The 20,798-nt window shown below is 55.7% G+C and overlaps 1 protein-coding gene across 1 annotated transcript in view; it reads right to left on the bottom strand.

Annotated features, from left to right (window-relative positions):
- Positions 1–20,798, bottom strand: part of shmt2 (serine hydroxymethyltransferase 2 (mitochondrial)) — a 72,651-nt gene that overhangs the window by 5,213 nt on the left and 46,640 nt on the right. The window contains exons 2-9 of the mRNA XM_059956227.1: positions 18,259–18,462; positions 17,607–17,686; positions 17,145–17,345; positions 16,828–16,909; positions 16,317–16,439; positions 6,686–6,825; positions 2,193–2,358; positions 340–439 (exon numbers count right to left, since the gene is read on the bottom strand). Coding sequence (XP_059812210.1) covers positions 340–439; positions 2,193–2,358; positions 6,686–6,825; positions 16,317–16,439; positions 16,828–16,909; positions 17,145–17,345; positions 17,607–17,686; positions 18,259–18,462 — 1,096 coding nt within the window. The remainder of the gene's footprint in view (positions 1–339; positions 440–2,192; positions 2,359–6,685; positions 6,826–16,316; positions 16,440–16,827; positions 16,910–17,144; positions 17,346–17,606; positions 17,687–18,258; positions 18,463–20,798) is intronic.

The raw sequence follows: 20,798 nt of genomic DNA, 5'->3' as shown, positions 1-20,798 counted from the left end.
ACCACGAGGGGGTGACAGGGCTGGGTTGAAAATAAATGTAACAAGAGCAGTTTGCCACAGGACAGATGTGTCACTCGGTTCTTCAATAACTGGACCTGGTAATGTCACAGAGACAGGGAGAGGTGCAAGAGATGGAGAGGGTCACAGAGGGGTGGAAAAGGTCATCGAGACGGGGTGGTGTGTAGTGAAGGGAGGAGTTCAGAGAAACTGGGAGGGGTGTAGGGGAGGGAGAGGGTCACAGTGACCAGGAGGGGTGGAGAGAGGGATGGATAGGGTCATGAAGACAGGAAGGGTAGCGGAAGAGGGGGAGGGGGAAGGATGAAGGAAGATGCGACTCACCAGATACCAAAGTGTAGCCCCTCTTCAGCAGGGCATTTGCCATGGCCTTTGCATTTTTTAGGACCTGCTGGGAATATTCTTTGAACATCGGGGAGCTCGCCTGTCGGGGGAGGAACAGTGTCAAACCTTTCACTACACCAGGGTGGCAGTAGAGAGAGCCCCCCTGAGTCACACCTGTCTTGTGAATCCTCTCCCCTCCCCAACTCCTGGGATTGTATGTAAGACTGGAGAGAGGAGGTTGTATGGAGCTGTGTGGGTAGGATGTGCGGAATTCAGTGAGGGAGCTGGGGAAGGGATGGAGGGAAGAGGAGGGATGGGTGAGTGGGATGGAGGAAAGTGGAAAAGAGAGGGATGGGTCAAGGTGTTGGGGTGGAGGGTAAGAGGAGAAAGAGAGGGACAAGAGAGGGATTTGGCAGGATGGAGGGGGAAGAGAAGAGAGAGGGTGGGTGAGGGATGGGGGCAAGAGGTAGGAGATAACTTGACATCTATTGCTTTATTCTAAGGGGTGTTAGGACTTCAGAAGTTGGGAGCTCTTGGTGAGCCCACATCGAGAGTATTGTCTACAGTTCTGGTCTCCTTTCAAGAGGGCCCTGGATTGTGTTGTAAAACAGGGGCACCTACAGTTACAGGTCCATGGATTCCCTGAAAGTGGTGTCACAGGTAGACAGGGTGGTTTGGTACACTGGCCTTCATCAGTCAGGGCACTGAGTACAGGAGTTGGGACGCTATTTTGTGGTTGTTTTTAAATATTGATTTATTTAGGGATTCAGCATGAAACAGGCCCTTCTGTCCCAATGAGCCGCACCGCCCAGCAACCCACCGATTTAACACTAGCCTGAAGCAACACGCACAAAATGCTTAAAGAACGCAGCGGGTCAGGCAACGTCGATGGAAAAGAATAAACAGTCGATGTTTCAGGGTGAGACCTTTCTTCAGAACCTGATGCTGAGTTCCTCCAGCATTGGAGTCCCAGCTTTTGCAGACTTGCTCTTCTTTGTAAGACTAGCCCAACTTACAGGACAATTTACAATGGGCAATTAACCGTACTCACCGGTGCACCTTTGGATTGTGGGAGGAAACCAGAGCATCTGGAGGAAATCCATGCGTTCATGGGGAAGGACATACAAACTCTTTACAGAGACGCATCGGAATTGAACCCTGGACCTCCAATGCCCCGAGCAATACTGGTGTTGTACCAGATGTTGGAGAGTACTGTGTGCAGTTCTGGAAGGATGGGATGGGATTGAGCTGAAGGCAGTACAGGAAAGATTCACTGGGATGCTGCCAGGATTGGAGGGCTTGTGGTATAAGGAGAGACTGGACAGGCCGGGACTGTTTTCTCTGGAGTGAACGAGGCTGAAGGGGTGACGATAGGGGTCAATAAAATTATGAGGGGTTAGAAAAGGTGGGTTAGTTTAAGGTGAGAGGGGAGAAAACTTGGAGGCAGCTTTTTCGCCCAGAGGGTGGTCCATATATTAAATGAGCTGCCAGAGGCAGTGGGTGAGGACAAGCACATGGACAAGAAAGGTTTAGAGGGATATGGACCAAATGTGAGGACTTGGGATTGGCTCAGGCATAGATGAGTTGGGCCAAAAGGCTTGTTTTTGACCTGTATAACTCAAAGATGTGTGGAGTATTTAGTGGGATCTCAGAGTGAGTAAGTGATGGAGGAGTTTACTAGCTTCAAGGATAGGGAGACAGAAACTGTGCTCGGAGCTCCTGGTGTGGGTCTAGCCCAGGGATAGGGAGACAGGAAATGTGCACGGTGCCCCGGGTGTGGAACTGACCCAGGGATAGGGAGACAGGAAATGTGCACGGCGTTCCTGCTGTTGAGGGGAGGGGGAGCAGGTTACCTGTTTCAGGGCTGCTGCCACTCCTGCGATGGCGTGGTTGTGCGGGCCACCTTGCAGCGAAGGGAAGACGGCAAAGTTGACCCTCTCTTCCAGATCGTACATGACCTTAGCTCCCGTCTTCTTGTCCACTGAACGCACTCCCTTGCGGTAGAAGATAAGGCCCGCGCTTTGGGAGAAGGTGGTGAGCAGAGGTCAGGCATTGCAGAGACAACGTACGGTAGTTGTTGGGAACTCGGAGGGACTCGAGGGAGTCAGACACGACAGTCAGCGTCTGGGAAGGTGACCGATCCCAGGTGCCCTGATAGATTCCAGTGTTGTGCGAGAGAGTGAATGAGAGAGGGATGGAGACAGGGAGGGAGAGAAGGAGGAAGCGGGGGGAGTGAGGAAGGAGGGAGATGGGCGAGGGAGAAGGAGGCAGAAAGAGAAAGAAAGACAGCGGAGGCTGGAGAGAAAGGACATTTCTGATTGATTCCCTTTGCCAGGAAGCTGGCCCTTTTGTACCTTTGCAGTGTTGTTTAAAGGGGTGGGTGTACGGTGGGTCTTTAACAGTGGATATAACAGACACCCAAAATACTGGAGGCATTCAGCAGGTTAGGCACTATCTCTGTAAGGAACTGAATGGAAATAAAGAAATTCAGCATGTCCCTCTGACCCTCACCAATTTTTATTGATGCACACAAAAAGCATGCTACCTGGATGCATCAGGGTTTGGTAAGGCAACCGCTCTGCCTGTGACCACAAGAAACTGCAGAGATGCGTGGACACAGATCAGCACATCACGAAAAGCAGACTCCTCCATGTGGACTCTGTCTATACTCACTGCCTCAGTAAAGCAGCCGATATCATCAAAGACCCCACCCACCCCAGACATTCTCTCTTCTACCCCTCTCCCATTCTTGACAGAAGATACAAAACCCTGAAAGCACACACCACTTGGCTCAGGGAACTTTTCATCCCATGAGACACAGGAGCAGAATTAGGTCATTCACCCATTGAGTCTGCTCCACCATTCCACCATGGCCATTCCCGGATCCCACTCAACCCCATACATCTGTCTTCTTGCCATATCCTTTGCCCTGACCAATCAGGAAAGTATCAATTTTCACTTTAAGTATACCCACAGACTTGGCCTCCACCGCAGTCTGTGACAGAGCATTCCACAAATTCACTACTCTCTGGCTAAAAAAAACTACTCCCTTACCTCTGTTCTAATGGTCGCCCCTCAATTTGAGGCTGTGCCCTCTAGTTCAGGACACTCCCACCATAGAAACGTCCTCTCTACCTCCACCCTATCTAGTCCTTTCAACATTCAGGTTTCTATGAGATCCTCCCCCCCCCCCCCCCGCATTCTTCTAAATTCCAGTGAGTACAGGCCCAAAGCTGCTAAGCACTCTTCATATGTTAACCCCTTCATTCCCGGAATCATCCTTGTGAACCTCCTCTGGACTCTCTCCAATGACAACACATCCTTTCTGAGTTATGGGGCCCAAAACTGTCAATAATACTCCAAGTGCAGCCTGACCAGTGTCTTATAAAGGTTTGGCATTACCTCCTTGCTTTTATATTCTATTCCCCTTGAAATAAATGCCACCATTGCATTTGCCCTCTTTACGACTCGACCTGTAAATTAACCTTCTGGGAGTCTTGCACAAGGACGCCTAACCTCTGACCTTTGAACCTTCTCCTCATTTAAATATCAGTGTGCACTATTGTTCCTTTTACCAAAATGCATTATCATACATTTCCCAACACTGTATTCCATCTGCAACTTTTTTGCCCATTCTTCCTGTTGCAATCGCATTGCTTCCTCAGCACCACCTATCTTCGTATCATCCGCAAACTTCGGCACAAAGCCATCAATTCCATTATTTACATCATCGACAAACAATGTGAAAAGTAGCAGTACCCCAAGGAACAGGACCATGCCAGAATCAAGTGATTCTTGAAAGATCATGACCAGTGCATCCATTATCTCTCCAACAACCCCTCTCAGGACTCTGGGATGACTCCATCTGGTCCAGGTGACTTATCTACCTTAAGACCTTTGAGTTTACCTAACACTTTTTCCTTTGTAATAGCAATGGCACTCACTCCTGCTCCCAGACACTCACAGACCGCTGGCACACTGTTAGTGGTCTTTAATACAACCCTATTAATGTGGTCATATGATTCCTGCTTCTCAGCTCCACCCATGCAGCCTCGGTAGACAAGCCCTTTAATCTGTCCTGCCTGAGCACTGCTGTAACATTTTCCCTGACTAGTAATGCCACTCCCCCACCCTTCATGCCTCTGCCTCTATCACAGCTGAAACATTGGAACCCTGGAACATTGAGCTGCCAGTCCTGCCCCTCCTGTAGCCAAGTTTCACTGATGGCTATAATGTCATAATTCCACGTGTCAATCCACACCCTCAGCTCGTCAGCCTTCCCCACAATACTCCTCGCATTGAAATAGACACACCTCAGAAGATTATTACCACCAAACACAACCCTTCTATTTGTGACTTTGCATGAACTTTTAACATCATTTATTTTCACCTCCGCTCCACTATCTGCTCTGGCACTCTGGTTCCCATCCCCCTGCAAATCTAGTTTGAACCCCCCTAATAGCACTAACGAAGGATATTGGTCCTCTTGTAGTTCAGGTGTAACCCGTCTCTCTTGTACTGGTCCCACCTGCCCCAGAAGAGGTCCCAATGATCCTGAAATCTGAAGCCCTGCCCCCTACACTAGTTCCCCATCCTCCAGAGCATCCTATTTTTACCCTCACTGACACGTGGCACAGGTAGCAATCCTGAGATCACCACCCTCGAGGTCCTGCGTTTTAACTTCCTACCAAGCTCTCTGTACTCACTCATCAGGACCTCCTCACTCTTTCTTCCTACGTCATTGGTACCGATGTGTACCGTGACATCTGGCTGCTCACCCTCCCACTTCAGAATGCTGTGCACACGATCAGAGACATCCCTGACCCTGGCACCCGAGAGGCAACAAACCATCCGGGAGTGTCTGTCACGACCACAGAACCTCCTGTCTGTACCCCTGACTATGGAGTCCCCTATCACTACTGCTCTCCTCTTCTTCCTCCCTCCCTTCTGCACTGCAGAACCAGACTCAGTGCCAGAGATCCGGCTGCCACAGCTTGTCCCACGTAAGTCATTCCCCCCCCCCACAGAATCCAAATCGGTATACCTGTTGAGGGGAATGGCCACAGGGGAGCCCTGCTTTGCCTGCCCTCCCCCCTTCCCTCACCTGACGGTAACCCGATTACCTGTGCGCTGCTCCTTTGGCGTAACTGCCTCCCTGAAACTACTGTCTACAAACTCTTCTTTCTCCCGAATGATCTGGAGGTCATCCAGCTCCTGCTCCAGTTCCCTAACGCGGTTTAGTAGGAGCTGCAGCTGGATGCACTTCTTGCAGGTGTCATTGTCAGGGACACCGGAGGTCTCCCTGACTTCCCACATCCTGCAAGAGGAGCATTCCAACATCCTGCCTGGCATTCTCTCTACTCTAAACCAACAAGACAAAACTTACGGGAACCCACCCTCGCCTTTGCCTGCTGAGCCAAAGCCGTCCCACTCTGCTCCCTCTCACTCTGCTGCCCGCTGGATACGGTGGTCTTTCTTTTTTAAACCTTTGGTGCTCTACGTCATGGGCCTGTGCAGTCTAGCCTCTTTTCCCCAAGCAGTGTAAAAAAATGACCTCTCCGAGATTCCTGTGAACTCTCAGAGAACTGTGACACTTTATTCTGTTATGTTTTCCCTTGTTCTACCTCGATGCCAATGATCTGACCTGTGTGAACAGTGCGTAAGACGAGCTTTTCACTGTATCTCAGTATGGGTGACAGTAAGAAACCAAAGACAATAAGTTGATGTTTTGGGCTGACACCCTTCATTAGGAGGTGGGGGGGGGGGGTGTGGATGTTGTGAAAAGCTAGGAGGGAATCAGTGGAAGAGATAAAGGCCTGAAGAAGGAATTTTACACCTTCCTCCCTCTACCTTGTTTCACCTATCATTTACCAGTTTGTAATATTTCCTCACCCCTCACCTTCTTACTTTTGCTTCTGCCCCCTTCCTTTCCAGTCCTGATGAAAGAGCTCGGCCTGAGGTGCTGACGGGTTTATTCCCCTCTGTGGATGCTCCCTGACCTGCTGAGTAACTCCAGCATTTTGCGTGTGTTGGGCAGGTCCAATGATGGGAAAGGTGTAGAGGGATATGGGTCAAACAGGGATGGAGGGGACCGGGTGAGTTGAAAAGAAGAGCCGAAGGGCCAGTTTCCGTGTTGTATCACTCTGACGATCCACCCCAGCTCAGGCAAAGGTTCTGCTCAGTGTCTCTGCAGCCATTGAAATGAGGGAGGGGTAGCGAGCACTGAGCACCACGTTGCGGAAGGAGCAGTGAGGAGGGAGTGCAATGGTGAGGGAGGGGGCGGTGAAGAGGGAGCAGGGATGGCGAGGAAGGAACACACTTTGGGAGAAGGGCGATCATTTCTCACCGGGCTCCGCGGAGTGTCTTGTGCGTGGTACTGGTGACCAGGTCCGAGTACTCGAAAGGAGAAGGAATCACCTTGGCTGCCACCAGCCCACTGATGTGGGCCATGTCGGACAGTAAGTAAGCCTTCACCTCATCACAGATCTGTGTGGGGAGAAATCAGGTCCAACCTCTGTAACGCTCTCCCCTCCCTGTCTCTGTGACCCCTCCCTGTCTCAGTGTCCCCTCCCTGTGTCTCTGACCCCACCCTGTGTCTGTGACCCCTCCCTGTCTCAGTGTCCCCTCCCTGTCTCAGTGTCCCCTCCCTGTCTCTGTGACCCCTCCCTGTGTCTCTGACCCCTCCCTGTGTCTGTGACCCCCCACCCCTACACCATTCACCGTGTCTATGACCACTCACTCCACTACACCCCTCCCTGTGTCTGTGACCCCCCACCCCTACACTATTCACCATCTCTGTGACCCCTCACTCCACTACACCCCTCCCTGTGTCTGTGACCCCCCACCCCTACACTATTCACCGTCTCTGTGACCCCTCACTCCACTACACCCCTCCCTGTGTCTGTGACCCCCCACCCCTACACTATTCACCGTCTCTGTGACCCCTCACTCCACTACACCCCTCCCTGAGTCTGTGACCCCCCACCCCTACACTATTCACCAAGTCTGTGACCCCTCACTCCACTACACCCCTCCCTGTGTCTGTGACCCCCCACCCCTACACTATTCACCGTCTCTGTGACCCCTCACTCCACTACACCCCTCCCTGTGTCTGTGACCCCCCACCCGTACACTATTCACCGTCTCTGTGACCCCTCACTCCACTACACCCCTCCCTGTGTCTGTGACCCCCCACCCCTACACTATTCACCTTCTCTGTGACCCCTCACTCCACTACACCCCTCCCTGTGTCTGTGACCCCCCACCCCAACACTATTCACCCTCTGGGACCCCTCACTCCACTACACCCCTCCCTGTGTCTGTGACCCCCAAACCCTACACTATTCACCCTCTGTGACCCCTTACTCCACTACACCCCTCCCTGTGTCTGTGACCCCCCACACCTACACTATTCACCGTCTCTGTGACCCCTCACTCCACTACACCCCTCCCTGTGTCTGTGACCCCCCACCCCTACACTATTCACCATCTCTGTGACCCCTCACTCCACTACACCCCTCCCTGTGTCTGTGACCCCCCACCCCTACACTATTCACCGTCTCTGTGACCCCTCACTCCACTACACCCCTCCCTGTGTCTGTGACCCCCCACCCCTACACTATTCACCATCTCTGTGACCCCTCACTCCACTACACCCCTCCCTGTGTCTGTGACCCCCCACCCCTACACTATTCACCATCTCTGTGACCCCTCACTCCACTACACCCCTCCCTGTGTCTGTGACCCCCCACCCCTACACTATTCACCGTCTCTGTGACCCCTCACTCCACTACACCCCTCCCTGTGTCTGTGACCCCCCACCCCTACACTATTCACCGTCTCTGTGACCCCTCACTCCACTACACCCCTCCCTGTGTCTGTGACCCCCCACCCGTACACTATTCACCGTCTCTGTGACCCCTCACTCCACTACACCCCTCCCTGTGTCTGTGACCCCCCACCCCTACACTATTCACCGTCTCTGTGACCCCTCACTCCACTACACCCCTCCCTGTGTCTGTGACCCCCCACCCCTACACTATTCACCCTCTGGGACCCCTCACTCCACTACACCCCTCCCTGTGTCTGTGACCCCCCACCCCAACACTATTCACCCTCTGGGACCCCTCACTCCACTACACCCCTCCCTGTGTCTGTGACCCCCAAACCCTACACTATTCACCCTCTGTGACCCCTTACTCCACTACACCCCTCCCTGTGTCTGTGACCCCCCACACCTACACTATTCACCGTCTCTGTGACCCCACACTCCACTACACCCCTCCCTCTGTCTGTGACCCCCCACCCCTACACTATTCACCCTCTGTGACACTCCACTACACTCCTCCCTGTGTCTGTGACCCCCCACCCCTACACTATTCACCGTCTCTGTGACCCCTCACTCCACTACACCCCTCCCTGTCTCTGTGAACCCCCCACCCCTACACTATTCACCCTCAGTGACCCCTCACTCCACTACACCCCTCCCTGTGTCTGTGACCCCCCCACCCCTACACCATTCTCCGTGTCTATGACCACTTACTCCACTACACCCCTCCCTGTGTCTGTGACCCCCCACCCCTAGACTATTCACCGTCTCTGTGACCCCTCACTCCACTACACCCCTCCCTGTGTCTGTGACCCCCCACCCCTACACTATTCACCGTCTCTGTGACCCCTCACTCCACTACACCCCTCCCTGTGTCTGTGACCCCCCACCCCTACACTATTCACCATCTCTGTGACCCCTCACTCCACTACACCCCTCCCTGTGTCTGTGACCCCCCACCCCTACACTATTCACCGTCTCTGTGACCCCTCACTCCACTACACCCCTCCCTGTGTCTGTGACCCCCCACCCGTACACTATTCACCGTCTCTGTGACCCCTCACTCCACTACACCCCTCCCTGTGTCTGTGACCCCCCACCCCTACACTATTCACCGTCTCTGTGACCCCTCACTCCACTACACCCCTCCCTGTGTCTGTGACCCCCCACCCCTACACTATTCACCCTCTGGGACCCCTCACTCCACTACACCCCTCCCTGTGTCTGTGACCCCCCACCCCAACACTATTCACCCTCTGGGACCCCTCACTCCACTACACCCCTCCCTGTGTCTGTGACCCCCAAACCCTACACTATTCACCCTCTGTGACCCCTTACTCCACTACACCCCTCCCTGTGTCTGTGACCCCCCACACCTACACTATTCACCGTCTCTGTGACCCCACACTCCACTACACCCCTCCCTCTGTCTGTGACCCCCCACCCCTACACTATTCACCCTCTGTGACCCCTCACTCCACTACACCCCTCCCTGTGTCTGTGACCCCCCACCCCTACACTATTCACCGTCTCTGTGACCCCTCACTCCACTACACCCCTCCCTGTGTCTGTGACCCCCCACCCGTACACTATTCACCGTCTCTGTGACCCCTCACTCCACTACACCCCTCCCTGTGTCTGTGACCCCCCACCCCTACACTATTCACCGTCTCTGTGACCCCTCACTCCACTACACCCCTCCCTGTGTCTGTGACCCCCCACCCCTACACTATTCACCCTCTGGGACCCCTCACTCCACTACACCCCTCCCTGTGTCTGTGACCCCCCACCCCAACACTATTCACCCTCTGGGACCCCTCACTCCACTACACCCCTCCCTGTGTCTGTGACCCCCAAACCCTACACTATTCACCCTCTGTGACCCCTTACTCCACTACACCCCTCCCTGTGTCTGTGACCCCCCACACCTACACTATTCACCGTCTCTGTGACCCCACACTCCACTACACCCCTCCCTCTGTCTGTGACCCCCCACCCCTACACTATTCACCCTCTGTGACACTCCACTACACTCCTCCCTGTGTCTGTGACCCCCCACCCCTACACTATTCACCGTCTCTGTGACCCCTCACTCCACTACACCCCTCCCTGTGTCTGTGACCCCCCCACCCCTACACCATTCTCCGTGTCTATGACCACTTACTCCACTACACCCCTCCCTGTGTCTGTGACCCCCCACCCCTAGACTATTCACCGTCTCTGTGACCCCTCACTCCACTACACCCCTCCCTGTGTCTGTGACCCCCCACCCCTACACTATTCACCGTCTCTGTGACCCCTCACTCCACTACACCCCTCCCTGTGTCTGTGACCCCCCACCCCTACACTATTCACCATCTCTGTGACCCCTCACTCCACTACACCCCTCCCTGTGTCTGTGACCCCCCACCCCTACACTTTTCATCTCTGTGACCCCTCACTCCACTACACCCCTCCCTGTGTCTGTGACCCCCCACCCCTACACTATTCACCGTCTCTGTGACCCCTCACTCCACTACACCCCTCCCTGTGTCTGTGACCCCCCACCCGTACACTATTCACCGTCTCTGTGACCCCTCACTCCACTACACCCCTCCCTGTGTCTGTGACCCCCACCCCTACACTATTCACCGTCTCTGTGACCCCTCACTCCACTACACCCCTCCCTGTGTCTGTGACCCCCCACCCCTACACTATTCACCCTCTGGGACCCCTCACTCCACTACACCCCTCCCTGTGTCTGTGACCCCCCACCCCAACACTATTCACCCTCTGGGACCCCTCACTCCACTACACCCCTCCCTGTGTCTGTGACCCCCAAACCCTACACTATTCACCCTCTGTGACCCCTTACTCCACTACACCCCTCCCTGTGTCTGTGACCCCCCACACCTACACTATTCACCGTCTCTGTGACCCCACACTCCACTACACCCCTCCCTCTGTCTGTGACCCCCCACCCCTACACTATTCACCCTCTGTGACACTCCACTACACTCCTCCCTGTGTCTGTGACCCCCCACCCCTACACTATTCACCGTCTCTGTGACCCCTCACTCCACTACACCCCTCCCTGTGTCTGTGACCCCCCCACCCCTACACCATTCTCCGTGTCTATGACCACTTACTCCACTACACCCCTCCCTGTGTCTGTGACCCCCCACCCCTAGACTATTCACCGTCTCTGTGACCCCTCACTCCACTACACCCCTCCCTGTGTCTGTGAACCCCCACCCCTACACTATTCACCGTCTCTGTGACCCCTCACTCCACTACACCCCTCCCTGTGTCTGTGACCCCCCACCCCTAGACTATTCACCGTCTCTGTGACCCCTCACTCCACTACACTCCTCCCTGTGTCTGTGACCCCCCACCCCTACACTATTCACCGTCTCTGTGACCCCTCACTCCACTACACCCCTCCCTGTCTCTGTGAACCCCCCACCCCTACACTATTCACCCTCAGTGACCCCTCACTCCACTACACCCCTCCCTGTGTCTGTGACCCCCCACCCCTACACTATTCACCGTCTCTGTGACCCCTCACTCCACTACACCCCTCCCTGTGTCTGTGACCCCCCACCCCTACACTATTCACCGTCTCTGTGACCCCTCACTCCACTACACCCCTCCCTGTGTCTGTGACCCCCCACCCCTACACTATTCACCGTCTCTGTGACCCCTCACTCCACTACACCCTTCCCTGTGTCTGTGACCCCCCACCCCAACACTATTCACCCTCTGGGACCCCTCACTCCACTACACCCCTCCCTGTGTCTGTGACCCCCAAACCCTACACTATTCACCCTCTGTGACCCCTTACTCCACTACACCCCTCCCTGTGTCTGTGACCCCCCCACCCCTACACCATTCTCCGTCTCTTTGACCCCTCACTCCACTACACCCCTCCCTGTGTCTGTGATTCCCCCACCCCTACACTATTCACCATCTCTGTGACCCCTCACTCCACTACACCCCTCCCTGTGTCTGTGACCCCCCACCCCTACACTATTCACCCTCTGGGACCCCTCACTCCACTACACCCCTCCCTGTGTCTGTGATCCCCCACCCCTACACTATTCACCCTCTGGGACCCCTCACTCCACTACACCCCTCCCTGTGTCTGTGACCCCCCACCCCTACACTATTCACCGTCTCTGTGACCCCTCACTCCACTACACCCCTCCCTGTGTCTGTGACCCCCCACACCTACACTATTCACCCTCTGGGACCCCTCACTCCACTACACCCCTCCCTGTGTCTGTGACCCCCCACCCCTAGACTATTCACCGTCTCTGTGACCCCTCACTCCACTACACCCCTCCCTGTGTCTGTGACCCCCCACCCCTACACTATTCACCGTCTCTGTGACCCCTCACTCCACTACACCCCTCCCTGTGTCTGTGACCCCCCACCCCTACACTATTCACCGTCTCTGTGACCCCTCACTCCACTACACACCTCCCTGTGTCTGTGACCCCCCACCCCTACACTATTCACCCTCTGTTACCCCTCACTCCACTACACCCCTCCCTGTGTCTCTGACCCCCACCCCTACACTATTCACCGTCTCTCTGACCCCTCACTCCACTACAGCCCTCCCTGTGTCTGTGACCCCCCCACCCCTACACTATTCACCGTCTCTGTGACCCCTCACTCCACTACACCCCTCCCTGTGTCTGTGACCCCCCACCCCTACACTATTCACCCCCTGTGACCCCTCACTCCACTACACTCCTCCCTGTGTCTGTTACCCCCCACCCCTACACTATTCACCCTCTGTGAACCCTCACTCCACTACACCCCTCCCTGTGTCTGTGAGCCCCACCCCTACACTATTCAGCCTCTGGGACCTCTCCCTGTGTCTGTGACCCCCCACCCCTACACCTTTCACACGTCTCTGTGACCCCTCACTCCACTACACCCCTCCCTGTGTCTGTGACCCCCCACCCCTAGACTATTCACCCTCTGTGACCCCTCACTCCACTACACCCCTCCCTGTGTCTGTGACCCCCCACCCCTACACTATTCACCGTCTCTGTGACCCCTCACTCCACTACACCCCTCCCTGTGTCTGTGACCCCCCACCCCTACACTATTCACCATCTCTGTGACCCCTCACTCCACTACACCCCTCCGTGTCTGTGACCCCCCACCCCTACACTATTCACCATCTCTGTGACCCCTCACTCCACTACACCCCTCCCTGTGTCTGTGACCCCCCACCCCTACACTATTCACCGTCTCTGTGACCCCTCACTCCACTACACCCCTCCGTGTCTGTGAACCCCCCACCCCTACACTATTCACCGTCTCTGTGACCCCTCACTCCACTACACCCCTCCCTGTGTCTGTGACCGCCCACCCCTACACTATTCACCGTCTCTGTGACCCCTGACTCCACTACACACCTCCCTGTGTCTGTGACCCCCCACCCCAACACTATTCACCAACTCTGTGACCCCTCACTCTACTACACCCCTCCCTGTGTCTGTGACCCCCACCCCTACACTATTCACCCTCAGTGACCCCTCACTCCACTACACCCCTCCCTGTGTCTGTGACCCCCACCCCTACACTATTCACCCTCTGGGACACCTCACTCCACTAGACCGCTCCCTCTGTCTGTGACCCCCCACCCCTACACTATTCACCCTCTGTGACCCCTCACTCCACTACACCCCTCCCTGTGTCTGTGACCCCCCACACCTACACTATTCACCCTCTGGGACCCCTCACTCCACTACACCCCTCCCTGTGTCTGTGACCCCCCACCCCTACACTATTCACCGTCTCTGTGACCCCTCACTCCACTACACACCTCCCTGTGTCTGTGACCCCCCACCCCTACACTATTCAGCCTCTGGGACACCTCACTCCACTAGACCGCTCCCTGTATCTGTGACCCCCCACCCCTACACCATTCACACATCTCTGTGACCCCTCACTCCACTACACCCCTCCCTGTGTCTGTGACCCCCCCACCCCTACGCTATTCACCCTCTGTGACCCCTCACTCCACTACACCCCTCCCTGTGTCTGTGACCCCCCCACCCCTACGCTATTCACCCTCTGTGACCCCTCACTCCACTACACCGCTCCGTGTCTGTGACCCCCCACCCCTACACTATTCACCCCCTGTGACCCCTCACTCCACTACACCCCTCCCTGTGTCTGTGACCCCCCACCCCAACACTATTCACCCTCTGGGACCCCTCACTCCACTACACCCCTCCCTGTGTCTGTGACCCCCCACCCCTACACTATTCACCCTCTGTGACCACTCACTCTACTACAGCCCTCCCTGTGTCTGTGAACCCCCCACCCCTACACTATTCTCCGTCTCTGTGACCCCTCACTCCACTACACCCCTCCCTGTGTCTGTGAGCCCCCACCCCTACACTATTCACCATCTCTGTGACCCCTCACTCTACTACAGCCCTCCCTGTGTCTGTGACCCCCCCACCCCTACACTATTCACCATCTCTGTGACCCCTCACTCCACTACACCCCTCCCTGTGTCTGTGACCCCCCACCCCTACACTATTCACCCTCTGGGATCCCTCACTCCACTACACCCCTCCCTGTGTCTGTGACCCCCCACCCCTACACCATTCACACGTCTCTGTGCCCCCTCACTCCACGACACCCCTCCCTGTGTCTGTGACCCCCCACCCCAACACTATTCACCGTCTCTGTGACCCCTCACTCCACTACACCCCTCCCTGTGTCTGTGACCCCCCACCCCTACACTATTCACCCTCTGTGATCCCTCACTGTACTACAACCCTCCCTGTGTCTGTGACCCCCCACCCCTACACTATTCACCCTCTGTGACCCCTCACTCCACTACACCCCTCCCTGTGTCTGTGAGCCCCCACCCGTACACTATTCACCATCTCTGTGACCCCTCACTCCACTACACCCCTCCCTGTGTCTGTGACCCCCCACCCCTACACCATTCATACGTCTCTGTGCCCCCTCACTCCACGACACCCCTCCCTGTGTCTGTGACCCCCCCAACCCCTACATTATTCACCGTCTCTCTGACCCCTCACTCCACTACACCCCTCCCTGTGTCTGTGACCCCCCCACCCCTACACTATTCACCCTCTGTGACCCCTCACTGTACTACACCCCTCCCTGTGTCTGTGACACCCCACCCCTACACTATTCACCCTCTGGGACACCTCACTCCACTAGACCGCTCCCTCTGTCTGTGACCCCCCACCCCTACACTATTCACCGTCTCTGTGACCCCTCACTCCACTACACCCCTCCCTGTGTCTGTGAACCCCCACCCCTACACCATTCACACGTCTCTGTGACCCCTCACTCCACTACACCCCTCCCTGTGTCTGTAACCCCCCACCCCTACACTATTCACCCTCTGGGACCCCTCACTCCACTAAACCCCTCCCTGTGTCTGTGACCCCCCACCCCTACACTATTCACCGTCTCTGTGACCCCTCACTCCACTACACCCCTCCCTGTGTCTGTGACCCCGCACCCCTACACTATTCACCCTCTGTGACCCCTCACTCCACTACACCCCTCCCTGTGTCTGTGACCCCCCACCCCTACACTATTCACCCTCTGTGACCCCTCACTCCACTACACCCCTCCCTGTGTCTGTGACCCCCCACCCCTACACTATTCACCGTCTCTGTGACCCCTCACTCCACTACACCCCTCCCTGTGTCTGTGACCCCCCACCCCAACACTATTCACCCTCTGTGACCCCTCACTCCACTACACCCCTCCCTGTGTCTGTGACCCCCCACCCCAACACTATTCACCGTCTCTGTGACCCCTCACTCCACTACACCCCTCCCTGTGTCTGTGACCCCCCACCCCTACACTATTCACCCTCTGTGACCCCTCACTCCACTACACCCCTCCCTGTGTCTGTGACCCCCCACCCCTACACTATTCACCGTCTCTGTGTCCCCTCACTCCACTACACCCCTCCCTGTGTCTGTGATCCCCACCCCTACACTATTCACCCTCTGTGACCCCTCACTCCACTACACCCCTCCCTGTGTCTGTGAAGCCCTCTCACTCTTACACCCCATCCCATCTCAGTGACCTCCCCCTCACCCCTGTCACTGTGTCCCCTCCCTCCTCTTCCTGTCCTGAGGAGACATACCTGTCGGAAACGGCTGTAGTCGATGAGCCGTGAGTATGCGCTGGTTCCAGCGATGATCAGTCGTGGACGGAAGAGGCGGGCGGTTAGGGCCAGCTGGTCATAGTCGATCAGTCCGGTGGTGGGCTGTCGGAAGGAAGGAGGGGCAAGGTGAAAGTCACTGCCCTATGAGAGAAGGGAAGGATGGGAAGAGAGGGAAAGGGGAGGGGCAGAAAGGGAATGGGAGGGGGAGGAAGGGGAAGGGGTGAAATGGTGTTGAGGGCATGGGAATTAGGGGTGGGGGAGAGGAGTGAGGAGAGAGTGGAGAGGAGAGGGAAGCATGCAATGGGGAGGGAGGAAGGGCAGCAATGTGAGTGAGGGAGGGAAAGCAGACAGAGGGGTGTGGAGGGGGAGTGAAAGTGTGGGGAGGTTGGATGGGAGTGAGGGAGGCAAAGGTTTAGGAGGAAAGGGTGAGAAGAGGGCCAGGAGGGAGAGAGGGGAGAATGGTGGGTGATACAGGGGGACACACACTCACGTTCAGTTTGTATGGCATTGATTCAAAGTAGATGGATGTTGCTGAAATCCGCTTCACATCAGACATGTAACCGTGTGTGAGACTGTAAGAGAAGGAGGAGGGGTCAGGAGCAAGAGAATGGAGTAAAGGGAGTGAGAGTGAGAGAGAAAGGTAAGGAGAGAGACAGGGAGAGGGAGAGAAGGGTAAAATGGAGAGGGAAAGAGAGAGGCACACTCGGATCGAATAAGACGCACAAAAAGACAGAGAGTGAAGGTGGGAAGACTGAGGAGACAGCAAAGACCAGAAGCTGGTGAAATGGGGGAACAAGTGGCACTCACTGTCCCCCCTCAGGAAGATCCAGCCCCATAATCCGATCGTGTGGGTTCAGCATGGCGGTGTAGGCGGCGAAGTTGGCAGGAGAGCCCGAGTAGGGCTGGACGTTCACACCCCACAGGCTGGGGTCGAGGTGAAAGGCCTCCAGTGCCCGGCGCTGGCAAAGGCGTTCCACCTCATCGATGATTTCCGTCCCTCCGTAGTACCTGTTGGGGAGGGGGTGGGGGGAAGAGGGGAGAGGGGGAGGGGAGAAAGAGAGTGAGTGAGAGTTGATGGAGAGGGGTGAGGGGAGAGTGGGGTGGGGTGGGGAGGGGAGAGAAGGAAACATATTAAAGAAAGGCACTGCACATCCCAGAGTGCTCCCTCCTCAGACAGACAGTTAGGAGACTTGGTGGGAGGCATACAACTGGTGAAGATCTGGTTAATTGGGGACCCGACCCAGATCACGTTACCAAAGATCCGCTCACCTCGTTCCTGGGTATCCTTCGGAATACTTGTTCTGGAGGCAGGAACCAAGGGCCTCGAGACAGGCTCGACTGCAGAAATTCTGCAAGGCAAGGGAGAGGGGGTTAGAGAGTCTCAATGGAGAGGGATGTACTGGGTGGGGGAGATGGAAGGGAGAAAGGGGAAAGAGAAGGGGAGGGGGAGGAGAGGGAGCGGAGAGAGAGAAAACAGAAAGAGTCCCATTGGAGGTGGGGGGGTTAGGGGAACAGGGAGGAGGAAGCAAGTTAAGAGATGAAGGGGAGCAGGAGAGGGACAGCGTAATGGAAAGTGAGGGTTCAGACAGAGAGCGCGCGATACAGAAAAGAGAAGATAAGGAGAGCAGAGAGAAGGAGAAAGGGGTAAAATAAATGATGGCAAGAAAGATCAGGGAAAGGGAAGAGGGTGAAAGGGAGGTAAGGGCGCAGGGGAGAAAGGGAAGGAAAGTTGGCGATCTGGAAGGGAGGGATTGAGAGAGGTGGCGAGGCAGGAGAGACGAGGGGACAGGTGGAGAGACAAGAGGGTGAGAGATGGGGAAGTTGATGAGAAAGGGAAAGGGGGACGGATGGAGGACAAAGAACTGCATGGGGGAGTACCATTGTCTAATTGACACACACAGGTTCATGTTCACTCCCTCACCTCAGAGGCGATCAATTCCAGCCCACGGCACTGCCTGTCTTTCTCCTTCTGCAACAGTTTCCACAGCTCAGGGTCGCTGTCCGCCATCGACTCCTGACCCGTCCACTGCGAGGAATGGCATCGCCCTGTCCCCACCGCATTCTCATGGTGACGTGTGCGGACCCCGAAAACAACTGCCGCACTTTGAAAGGCATCCTTCACAGGCTAGAGGAGAAGCAGGAGAAGGGAGAGCAAGTGAGTGAGAGAGAGTGAAACACTGTGTCTGACCCAGGGAGTGTGTGATGGGACGGTTTTGAGGGAGATTCACTCTGTGTCTGACCCTGGGAGTGTGTGATGGGACAGTGTGGAGGGAGATTCACTCTGTGTCTGACCCTGGGAGTGTGTGATGGGACAGTGTGGAGGGAGATTCACTCTGTGTCTGACCCCGGGAGTGTGTGATGGGACGGTTTTGAGGGAGATTCACTCTGTGTCTGCCCCTGGGAGAGTGTGATGGGACAGTGTGGAGGGAGATTCACTCTGTGTCTGACCCCGGGAGTGTGTGATGGGACGGTTTTGAGGGAGATTCACTCTGTGTCTGACCCTGGGAGTGTGTGATGGGACAGTGTGGAGGGAGATTCACTCTGTGTCTGACCCTGGGAGTGTGTGATGGGATGGTGTGGAGGGAGATTCACTCTGTGTCTGACCCTGGTTGTGTGTGATGGGATAGTGTGGAGGGAGATTCACTCTGTGTCTGACCCCGGGAGTGTGTGATGGGACGGTTTTGAAGGAGATTCACTCTGTGTCTGACCCCGGTTGTGTGTGATGGGACAGTGTGGAGGGAGATTCACTCTGTGTCTTACCCTGGGAGTGTCTGATGGGACGGGGTGCAGGGAGATTCACTCTGTGTCTGACCCTGGGAGTGTCTGATGGGACAATGTGGAGGGAGATTCACACTGTGTCTGACCCTGGGAGTGTGTGATGGGACAGTGTGGAGGGAGATTCACTCTGTGTCTGACCCTGGGAGAGTGTGATGGGACAGTGTGGAGGGAAATTCACTCTGTGTCTGACCCTGGGAGAGTGTGATGGGACGGGGTGCAGGGAGATTCACTCTGTGTCTGACCCTGGGAGAGTGTGATGGGACAGTGTGGAGGGAGATTCACTCTGTGTCTGACCCTGGGAGTGTGTGATGGGACAGTGTGGAGGGAGATTCACTCTGTGTCTGACCCCGGGAGAGTGTGATGGGATAGTGTGGAGGGGATTCACTCTGTGTCTGACCCTGGGACTGTGTGTTGGGAGAGTGTTGAGGGAAATTCACTCTGTGTCTGACCCCGGAGGTGTGTGATGGGACAGTGTGGAGGGAGATTCACTCTGTGTCTGACCCCGGGAGTGTGTGATGGGACAGTGTGGAGGGAGATTCACTCTGTGTCTGACCCTGGAAGTGTTTGATGCGACAGTGTGGAGGGAGATTCACTCTGTGTCTGATCCTGGGAGTGTGTGATCGGACTGTGTGGAGGGAGATTCACTCTGTGTCTGACCCTGGTTGTGTGTGATGGGATAGTGTGGAGGGAGATTTACTCTGTGTCTGACCCCGGGAGTGTGTGATGGGACGGTTTTGAGGAAGATTCACTCTGTGTCTGACCCTGGGAGTGTGTGATGGGACAGTGTGGAGGGAGATTCACTCTATGTCTGACCCTGGGAGTGTCTGATGGGACAGTGTGGAGGGAGACTCACTCTGTGTCTGACCCTGGGAGAGTGTGATGGGACAGTGTGGAGGGAGATTCACTCTGTTTCTGACCCTGGGAGTGTCTGATGGGACAGTGTGGAGGGAGATTCACTCTGTGTCTGACCCCGGGAGTGTGTGATGGGACGGTTTTGAGGGAGATTCACTCTGTGTCTGCCCCTGGGAGAGTGTGATGGGACAGTGTGGAGGGAGATTCACTCTGTGTCTGACCCCGGGAGTGTGTGATGGGACGGTTTTGAGGGAGATTCACTCTGTGTCTGACCCTGGGAGTGTGTGATGGGACAGTGTGGAGGGAGATTCACTCTGTGTCTGACCCTGGGAGTGTGTGATGGGATGGTGTGGAGGGAGATTCACTCTGTGTCTGACCCTGGTTGTGTGTGATGGGATAGTGTGGAGGGAGATTCACTCTGTGTCTGACCCCGGGAGTGTGTGATGGGACGGTTTTGAAGGAGATTCACTCTGTGTCTGACCCCGGTTGTGTGTGATGGGACAGTGTGGAGGGAGATTCACTCTGTGTCTTACCCTGGGAGTGTCTGATGGGACGGGGTGCAGGGAGATTCACTCTGTGTCTGACCCTGGGAGTGTCTGATGGGACAATGTGGAGGGAGATTCACACTGTGTCTGACCCTGGGAGTGTGTGATGGGACAGTGTGGAGGGAGATTCACTCTGTGTCTGACCCTGGGAGAGTGTGATGGGACAGTGTGGAGGGAAATTCACTCTGTGTCTGACCCTGGGAGAGTGTGATGGGACGGGGTGCAGGGAGATTCACTCTGTGTCTGACCCTGGGAGAGTGTGATGGGACAGTGTGGAGGGAGATTC

This window comes from Hypanus sabinus, chromosome X1 (assembly GCF_030144855.1).
Source record: "Hypanus sabinus isolate sHypSab1 chromosome X1, sHypSab1.hap1, whole genome shotgun sequence".
Taxonomy (NCBI): Eukaryota; Metazoa; Chordata; class Chondrichthyes; order Myliobatiformes; family Dasyatidae; genus Hypanus; species Hypanus sabinus.
This window is presented reverse-complemented; position numbering and strand designations above follow the sequence as displayed.